We start from the raw sequence: 9,657 nt of genomic DNA on the forward strand, positions 1-9,657 counted from the left end.
GCAGGAGCCAGGCAGGAGCCAGGCAGGAGCCAGGCAGGAGCCAGGCAGGAGCCAGGCAGGAGCCGAAGAAGAGGTGGATCAAGGAGAAACTTCCAACAGCCCACAGACCCTCTCTCCTGAATATCCAGAGAGTCCAGGGATGGGGAGGAGTGACATGCCTGTTGCTCCTGATGACATACCTACTCTGGCAGATACCCCTGACAGAGGTGCTGTCCAAGGGGACGAAGAAACAACGACAGGAGAATGGAAAGGAGACTTTCTTATCAACTTCTCTGTCCTCACGTGGTCTTTTTAACAGACAGTGAAACAGGACAGATGAAGAACGGTAGAATGGCCTTGACAGCAACAGCGACAAACCTAGAAGAAATTGTAAAATCACCTCCCGCTAGAGACTAGTACACCAACTAAGACAATAGCAAAACCACAAGAAAGTGGGTTGATGCAGAAAATCTGGACATCTGTTACCAACTGGGGTAGCTACAATGAAGAAACTACCCCAGAATCAAACATTGCTCAAAAATTTAGAAAAGCAACAACAAGTGGCGTGTATAAGTGGGCTCAGTAAGCAGCAACTAAACATAGGATGGACAATTGCATTTTGTGTAGCAAATAACATTTGACTGATCTTTTAATAGTACCTGAACTTGCATCTTTTGAAGAATGTGTTAGGTGGAAAATGTTCAATGTATTCAGAGAAAATACTACATCCCTTTGTGCAACATAGAATGTAGAATTGCCTTAGGTAGTACCAGGGGTAGAAGTGTCTTAAATGAAACTATGTTGGGAGAACATGAATGTACAACATATGATATAAGAACTGAATGAAATGGTCCTCATAATGATAGGTTTACTATTGTAAAAAGTAGATATGAATGTTTCTACAGCTATGGAGATAATGGGATAGATGTGAGAAACACTACAGTTAATTGTTAAACTATTTGGGTGTTAGAAACTGCAGGAGTTAGTAAATTTGATGATAAAGGAATGATTATGGATCACAAAGGTACATGTGGTAATATAACTCAAGTAATACTATCTCTTGCAATATTAAGGAATCAGGACAGAGGTATAGCTCATAGGTTTGGGATGTGTGGGCAGAACCAACTCTTGAATGTTTTACCAGAAGGCTGGACTGGTCTCTGTGCCTTGGTTAGAGCGACACAACAGGTGTCTATCATTAAATCACAGCAGGATGAATCTGTAAAGCATAGAGTAAGGGAAGCCTATGAATCAGATCCCAAAGCATATCTAGATGCGATTGGACAGGTGAGAGGAGTTCCTGATTAATACAAAGCAAGAGACGAGGTTAAATCAGGGTTTAAATCAATATTTATTTGGATAACACCTAATAATAACAATGTACTCGATGGAACTTTTCCTTTAGCTATGACCAAACTGAAGGGATTGTGACAAGAGGTTAAGGACAATGAACCCATGGTTGGGACTGGTTGGATTTAGCTTTAAGTAAATGGGGTTACTCCAGGAGGAGGACATGATTGCAATGATTATGGTGTTCAAGGGTTTCCGTTTTAGTAAAGCTCCTGATTATGTGCTTGATTGAAAACTGGACTGATGCAATATGTATAACCTGGTAATCATTTACTATGGAGTGTAGTCTATTTCCTTTCTACCTTTGACAAGGGATAAATTAAGTTAGAACTTCTGAATTTTGTTTACTTAAACTTGTGGGTAAAATGGGGAAATTCCGGTTCCAAGTGTCCATGGGCCATGTCCTTAGTCCTTTAGCAGGTGTTTTCATTTGTGATTTCACTGTTGTTACAGAGGTGTCTGTAAGGAAGGATCTTGTTTAAGTGTCGTATTTAGAATGACAAGGGTTTTATTTTCTTTATGTTTTAAATAACTGAGAACCTCAGGCAAGGCTATGTATTACATGCTGATGCTTTTACATTGTATTTTGTTTGATTTTACTTTGTATTTGTACAGATTGGATCTTTTACTGTGTTATTGATGTTTGGTCCAGTTCGTGTGTATATGGTTGATATCTTTTTGCTTCCATCCTTTTACTGTTACTTTGGTTTGTGGGGCTAATTAGTCCCAGTGGAGGGATTTTGTGGGAGTTAATGTAACTAGGGGCAGCGGATATGCTGAGCCGCTAATGTAGACAATAAGTACATTAACCGGATAGAGAGGTGGGGGCATGTAATACAATTACCATCTCTATGTAGGATGTCATGCTAAAGATTGCATTAGCTGAGAACATAATTACATTTCCGCCTTCTAACATACTAATATCAGGAGAAAGCAGAAGGATGGTAGCAAATTGACGACCATGTGAAACAATTATGCAATAAATGTATTATTTGTTGTATAAGCTAGGGGGTTCTGCAACCATTATGATCCAAAACCGGAACAGATGTGTGCGTTCAGGCGTATGCAAGCAAGAAACTCGGGTTGGAAGATCATGGTGGCTGAAGGGCTAAGAGCAGTAATTGCATTAACTAAGGGGATGTACCCATATGCTGTATGTGGATAAAAGCAGAGCCAATGCTCAGGGAAGTTAGATGTTCCGCTGACCACCTCAGCTTTTGCTACTTTGTATTAAAGCCTATATTGAATTCATAAGAATATAATACTCGTACAAGAATTTAAGACAATTTTCCACGACAACCAGCACCAAACAGCTGATATCAATATTTTTGGTTCTGGAAAATATATTTCACACTGGTTTAGATGGTACAATGATTATCTGCACTATACTTGCTTGTTTTGTCAAACTGAAATTAAGTGAACTATTAGAATTTTAGCAACCAGGAAAGTGATTCCTGAATATTTAAATGATAAGTTGTGAGGTATAAGACCTAGCATAATCCGTTCTTAAACCAAAACTCCAGTAACATGATCACATCCACTACTAAGACATTGACTTCATCCCTTTTCTTTAATCAATACCAGAGTTGGGAATAATCACAATGAGAAAGCATGACAAAGCAAAAATAGTGTAAGACAGTGCACAACCAAGTGTAAAAATAGCAACAAATTTGAGTGTTCATCCACACAGTAGTATGGGACAGGTCCATGGTCTCCTAAATCAGGGGGCATACACTGGGGAGGGACTGTGAGAAGTCAGGTGTCTAGGCATAGGGGCTGGGATTGATTTTGGTCTGGGAACTGCTATACGAGGGCTGGGATCCATATGTGACCGGCTGGTTGGGCTGTATTGTTCAGGGCAGAAAAGTGAGAGATGGGTTGGGGCAGGCTGGGCATCAAAGTTGGTTTAGGAAGAAACTGTATGAGCGGTTGGCACAGGATCTTTGCCCTGCCACTTGGGTGTTGGAGTTTCCCCTCTTCATTCAGGGGGGTGCTGATTGCCTCACTCCAGCAGGGGCGCCACACTGTATTCTATCACTATGGCTGGTCAAAGTACATTGTTGCTGCTATGGGGACCGGCGCTCTGTATGTTGTTACTATTAGTGCTGTCACTTTGGGTATTGTTGCCATGGGGATCATCACCGAGAAGACTGTCAATGTGCATTGGGCTGGTGTCAGGGGCAGGGTTAGTGACAGTGCCCAGGAAGAGGGGAGCAAGGGAGGCGTGGTCTACCAGGGCGAACAGAAAGGGGGAGTTTACGAAGAAGATGGGAACAGAGCGCATTATGGTAACAGAGGTGGCTGCAGATGCGTCGGCCCCTTCCTCACTGAGCTCCACCCTGCAAGCGTGACGCACACTGGACACCTGCAGAGGAACCGCCGAGATACCGGACAGATCAGGACCAGAGAACAGAGATCCCAAACCTGAGAGAGAAGAGATTTTGATTGAGCATTCAGCCATCCTATACTGTTATTGACTGCTGTAAAACACATGTCTGTTTCTAGCTCACGGAACAGTTTCAGACCTGAGAGGAAAAACTCCCAGCCAAAACTATTGACCTTTCTGTGCTAGTCTCTAGACAGACTGGATGCCTCCCACAAATTACCAATGTTCCAGATTGCACGTCTGTACTAAGACCAATGTCAGTTTGGCAGAGGAAAGAGCGGAGTTGGGCGCCGGAAAATCCATCGAGCCCTGCCGCAAACATTTCCGGCAGTTAGCTAGGAACTTGCGAAGAATCAACTGAGTAGTTTGCAGGTGCCATGACGTTAGCGTTACAAGCTTACAACCACTGACCGCCTGTGGCAAAAGTGACCGCATTGTGTGTACACCTCATGTTTGAGGGGATTATTAATACATTTTTTGCCCCGCCTACCCAAACTTGTGATTTGTTGGGAGTGTCGTCCGTCTGAATAGCACCCTCTCCGAATTGGCCAAGAAAATCTAACATGATTCCCAGACCTAGTGCGATTGTCCTAGGTCTGGAATTCCTAGACCACTTCTGTGCTCACCCATGCTGGACAGCGCCTCCTGTAGCTCTTGACGGTACTGCAGTGTGAACTTTGGCAGTTGGACCTGCATGGTGCTCTCCTGAGGTAGACGCCTGTACAGGTCCGAGATGTTCAGCTTGGCCACCAGCGATGACACATTTCCTCTTCCTGGCAACGGCATCACTACTAGGAAGCTGGCGTTTCCCTTAAACGGAAAACGTGCAACCTGCAAACACAGGAGAAGGGGGGGTGGGAGATAGATTTTATAATGGGAGAATGCACAAACTGCACTGTAGATATTAAGAGAAAGGTGGAGACAAGGACAGTATATATTATCAATGTTTCAGGAGTAAAACAAATCTGCAGTAGCAGGATGTCAAAATATAGAAATGGATTAAGACAGCAACAGTGCAGAACAGCCAGCCCAGCTCACCTGAGCTCCAAGCTCCCCATCTTCTAACAGGCTCAGTGGGTACTTGGCTGAGCGCATCATGTCCACATGGACAAAGTTCTTGTTGTCCAGGTAGAATTCCCCCTTCTGTGTGAGCTGAGGGTCAAAGCGAGCCTCCCACTCACCTACCAGAGACAACAGGAGAACAAGCCACAGTTGTAAAGGGTAGACGCTTCTGTATGGTATACAGTTTCAAACCTTTATTTTAAGACAGGGAGTGAAAGGGCGTACCTTTGAAATGCACAGCATTGATAAGCATTAGCACCATATCATGCGGAATACTGGGCAGGAAATTGGTCATGTGACCTTTAGTGGCCTCCTCCACCCATTGGTTGACCTCCTCCACTGAGATCAGGGGGGCAGGCTCTGATCTGTACCTACGCAGGGATTCTGCAATAAAGGACTGGTACACCTCAAACTCTGAGAGAGAGGTGAACACAACATATACCAAGTGTCAAAAGTGGTAAGACCTTAACAGCAGTTACAATGGATGTGCTTTATAATTATGTTTGTAGATTGCCATTTTCTGGCACAGAGCTGCAGCGCTGACATCTACTCATCCTGGAAGCACACACCTGGGCGCAGGTATATGCGTGTGGCCACCTGTAGGGAAGTGTTGGTGAGGTGTTGGAGCAGGCTGCCCAGGATGTGATGGTAGCAGGGTACGGTGTGAGCATGTAGAGAACTGAGCAGCAACTTCTGGGTCTCGTTGTGAGCTCCTGATAGGGTAACGACCATGTTAAGCACATTAAGTCTTGGAGATAAGCTAACAAACACACATATACAATCTCAGATACATACTCTTAACATTATACATGAGCTCTCACACGCCTCACCCAGTGAGAGCTGTGCCAGTGCGAGGGCCACACTTAAGGGTGATATGATGACGTTGGGCTGCTCCAGCCCTGCCTGCAGGCTGTCCAGTAGCTGCCGGCCCAGTCTCTCAATAGCACCGCCTACTGACCGCCAGGCCTCCTGTCTGAATACCTGCTCTCCACAGGAGTGGTCCTCAGGAGCTACCATACCAGTTTCATCCTGAGAGAACAAGAGAGAGGGTCCAGGGGTTAGACTGTAAAGACCAGGGTAGGGTGCTAATGGTTAGATATTTAAGAAAGGTTCATGTGTTTCAGGGTAGGGTTATGGTTGGCCCCCTTACAGTTACTCCCTGCTGACAGAGGCAGAGCAGCAAGAGCACAGCCAGATACAGCACCATATCCCAACAGATAGCCTGCAAAACAGAACAAACCTGTACAATAATGTAAGATTACAGGTTCAAGGCCCATTTAAGGGAAAGTTTAAGGCAGATGTAAAAAATAAGAAAAACAACAAATATTTAAAAAAAAGTTTAGGTTTGCTTGTATAGAAATAGATAAGTACGCATACAAAACACAGCATGGATACCCAAAGGTTTTCTTGGGTCTCAGTTCCTTTCTAAAGTGCAACAGTGCTTTCACATGACTAGATTGACCAAGTTAGGCTACACAGTGACCAAAAACAGTGACAACCAATACTTCCCTTCACTATCAACACTGCTTGGACCCAAAACCAACAAAGCCTCTCCCAAAACAAATCAACTTTTCAGAACAATGGCCACACCCCAAACATTCCTTCCCAGACAGCATGTTCACAAAATGGTTGCTCACAGAATTAACACTTGACAGCACACACGTCACACCACCTATACAAACAATGGCTGTTCCAGTACCAAGCTCTAACATGAAAAGGACTCTATGGTGCTTTTATACATTTACATGTTCAACACCAATTATAGTCCCCTGGGAAACATGGACCGAAACGATGGTTCCTACCCTGTCACAGTAACTTTGATATTTAAGATTCAATAGCAGTGATTATCAATGCATAGCAATTATTGAACCACTCATTTTACAGAGCAATAACAAAGTACCTATTGCTGCTGGACATGGGACCACTGATTGGCTGAGAGGAAAAGAGAGCCAATCAAAAGCAGGATTGCTTGGCTAGTGGTCAGTGTGGCGCAGCATAAGCCTGGTACTACAGTGCAGAGATGGGTGGTGTTTTGCTCTGGGACCACAAGTGTTTGTCAGAGGGCCAAAGGTTTTTGTTTTACTTCTAAAGTCCACAAACAGCAAACACTGGCCTCACTACTGCAACAGTATCTCTACAGATGCATGGTAGTATTAGTGTTTATATATATATATATATATATATATATATATATATATATGTATATATATATATATATATATATATATATATATATATATATATATGACTGCATAGAATCATTAGCATTCATAGACGTAGTAGAAATAGTGGTAATGGGGATATTTATTGATTGGTGATTTTAGTGTACATTTACATTTACAATGTAGTCTTATTTACAAAAAAACAGTTTGTGCTATCACTAGTAAACTAATAGCTACACCCATACATCTAAATCATGGCCCAAATAGCTTTAAATAAAAAGCACGTGCTATAGTAGAATTATATGGTTTCATGCACTGTGCCAAAAAACCTACCGACTCCCCAACACCACAATCCCTTCCAAGCCTCTATCAAAGTGAATTGAGATGGTAAAAACTTACCCAGCCAATGTTTGGTCAGGGGATAGGTAATATAGGAAAATAGGATTAGGATATAGACAGACAGAGAGACAGACAGATAGGCACGGTGCGTGTTTCCTTAGCTGGATCCTGTAGTGCACAGTACTCTACATTGTCAGCCCCCTCATTGGCCAGTTAATGTTCAACCCTGCTTTGATTCAGCAGAGCGACTACTGTACCAAAAAATGTAAATATTAACATATGTGACCCACAGGTCAAACCTGCCATTATAAAAGCTTTGGCTCCACAACCCGGACAGAGAGCACTGAGCAGCATCATTCCTTCCCTCTCTCATTCCTTCTCTCTTTCCTTCCTTTCCTCATTTCACAGACATATCACTGATTTAAAACACTTAGCAGGTGTAATTCATGTAAAAGTTCCCAGTAGCACAATATTTTCACCTTTCTGCTCTCATCAGATCAGTGGTATCCATGAGGGAGGAGGACAGATGCATTTTTAAATGTCCAAATAAGGGGGAATCTTAATATCTACCAGTGTAGTAAGGACGTTTATGGCAGCATTTACACAGGCAGCACAATGCTGATCTTATTGTCAGTAATAGTTTTTTTGACCAATCAGATCAGCTCCAAATAAGATCAAATGTGAAAAGATCTGATGTCAAAAGACCAATTATTGGGGAAAATATCAGAATTGGGCTGCCTGTGTAAACACAGCCTAAGTTTCTCTATTTATCTCAGAGAAAGATGCAGGGTGTAGTTTGGATTGTGATATTACTCTCTCTGACCTACAAACACATTTTCTTAGAAAGAGTTTGGAAACCCTCACAGATAGCTCTACGATAGTGGCAAATGTCAAATGTCCGCCTACTGAAGTGTCTGTGACCATGAGAGTTGATATGTTCCAATATTATTAACACATGCATGTACTTTATTTACAACACTGTGTCTCCCTCTATCAGCCCTAATGGAGGAAACCCAACATAAGCACTGTAGAATGTTTCTATATGAATCAGAGCTGCTATTACACCATTTTGGGCCTAATCCTCTGTCTCTAGCGAGCCCTTTAGGTAAAATAGAGTAAACACAGAGGGTGTAGTTTGGGGAGGGGGATATTGTTTTTCTTGCACAGACCGCCCCATTCCAGCCCTACGCCCACACAAGACCTTGGCACAACCGTTGCCACCCCACAATGCACCTGTGAATCAGGCCATCACCTGCTCAGCCCCCTTGGGGTGGTTTGGGGTGACTGTCTGTTTACTGCCTTCCATTAGGGTAGCATAAAGGACCCCACATGTTAACTCACAAGCCAATTGATTGTGTTATGTATACATGCAGGAATCTGTCAGCATAACTGATTTAGACCTGTACCTGCAACAAATAGCTGACTGCAGAGAACAAGTAGCCTTCTGCACATGGAAATCCTGGCCCTGAAATGAGATTTTCACTGATTGGATTACACTGACAATGAAGAAGAAGATTGGCCATATTGTATGAAGGATGACCTGCAAGGGGTTCTCCATGTTCAAATAAAATTGAAGAAAATGATCTCAGTTTCAACTCTAATTTCTCAGACCATCTTTGCTATTTCAAGTGACATATCGTGATAAGGACTGAGTGTATATACAAAAATGGCCATAGGGTGGCAGTGTAGGATCTGAAGTCAAATCATGTGTGTGCGTGTGTGTGTGTGTGTGTGTGTGTGTGTGTGTGTGTGTGTGTGTGTGTGTGTGTGTGTGTGTGTGTGTGTGTGTGTGTGTGTGGGTGGGTGTGTGTGTGCGTGTGTGTGTGTGCATGCGTGTGTGTCAAACCTGGGTTCAAATACTATTTCAAATATCTCAATTACTTTCACATATAGTACCAGTCAAAAGTTTGGACAAACCAACTCATTCAAGGGTTTTTCTTTATTTTGACTATTTTCTACATTGTAGAATAATAGTGAAGACATCAAAACTATGAAATAACACATATGGAATCACGTAGTAACCAAAGAAGTGTTAAACAAATCAAAATGTATTATGATTCTTCAAAGTAACCACCCTTTGCCTTGATGACAGCTTTGCACACTCTTGGCATTCTCTCAACCGGCTTCATAAGGAATGCTTTTCCAACAGTCTTGAAGGAGTTCCCACAAATGCTGAGCACTTGTTGGCTACTCTTCCTTCACTCTGCAGTCCAACTGTCACGACTTCCGCCGAAGTCGGTCCCTCTCCTTGTTCGGGCGGCGTTCGGCCGTCGACGTCACCGGCCTTCTAGCCATCGCCGATCCACTTTTCATTTTCCATTTGTTTTGTCCTTGTCTTACACACCTGGTTTCAATTCCCCAATTACTTGTTCATTATTT

General features: G+C 43.0%; 1 protein-coding gene across 3 annotated transcripts; it reads right to left on the bottom strand.

Moving 5' to 3' along the window:
* Nucleotides 1-1,720: 1,720 nt before the first annotated feature.
* LOC115148936 (alpha-2-antiplasmin) lies at nt 1,721-7,476 on the bottom strand. 3 transcript variants are annotated; one of them, XM_029691269.1, is made up of 8 exons: nt 7,339-7,476; nt 5,928-5,999; nt 5,608-5,806; nt 5,347-5,490; nt 5,003-5,191; nt 4,754-4,896; nt 4,342-4,546; nt 1,721-3,753 (listed from the first exon to the last, which is right to left on the bottom strand). In XM_029691269.1, the coding sequence occupies exons 2-8, from the start codon at nt 5,982-5,984 to the stop codon at nt 3,377-3,379; spliced, it is 1,314 nt and encodes a 437-aa protein (XP_029547129.1). In that variant the 5' UTR covers nt 5,985-5,999; nt 7,339-7,476; the 3' UTR covers nt 1,721-3,376. The 3 variants fall into 3 exon arrangements, with proteins under 3 accessions (XP_029547129.1, XP_029547130.1, XP_029547128.1); XM_029691270.1 differs by having other exon boundaries at nt 5,928-6,017; XM_029691268.1 differs by lacking the exon at nt 7,339-7,476 and adding an exon at nt 6,415-6,876.
* Nucleotides 7,477-9,657: the final 2,181 nt, after the last annotated feature.

The sequence above is a fragment of the Salmo trutta genome, chromosome 15 (assembly GCF_901001165.1).
Source record: "Salmo trutta chromosome 15, fSalTru1.1, whole genome shotgun sequence".
In the NCBI taxonomy this organism is placed as follows: Eukaryota; Metazoa; Chordata; class Actinopteri; order Salmoniformes; family Salmonidae; genus Salmo; species Salmo trutta.

Bases quoted from the DNA above. Each gene is read 5' to 3' on its own strand.
- LOC115148936 (XM_029691268.1), bottom strand. From the start codon at position 6,489: ATGTTAGAGCTTGGTACTGGAACAGCCATTGTTTGTATAGGTGGTGTG. The intron at 5,192-5,346 runs GTGTGTGCTTCC...CCTCTCTCTCAG, and splicing joins ACGCATATACCTGCGCCCAG to AGTTTGAGGTGTACCAGTCC. The intron at 4,897-5,002 runs GTACGCCCTTTC...TGTCTCTGGTAG, and splicing joins CAATGCTGTGCATTTCAAAG to GTGAGTGGGAGGCTCGCTTT.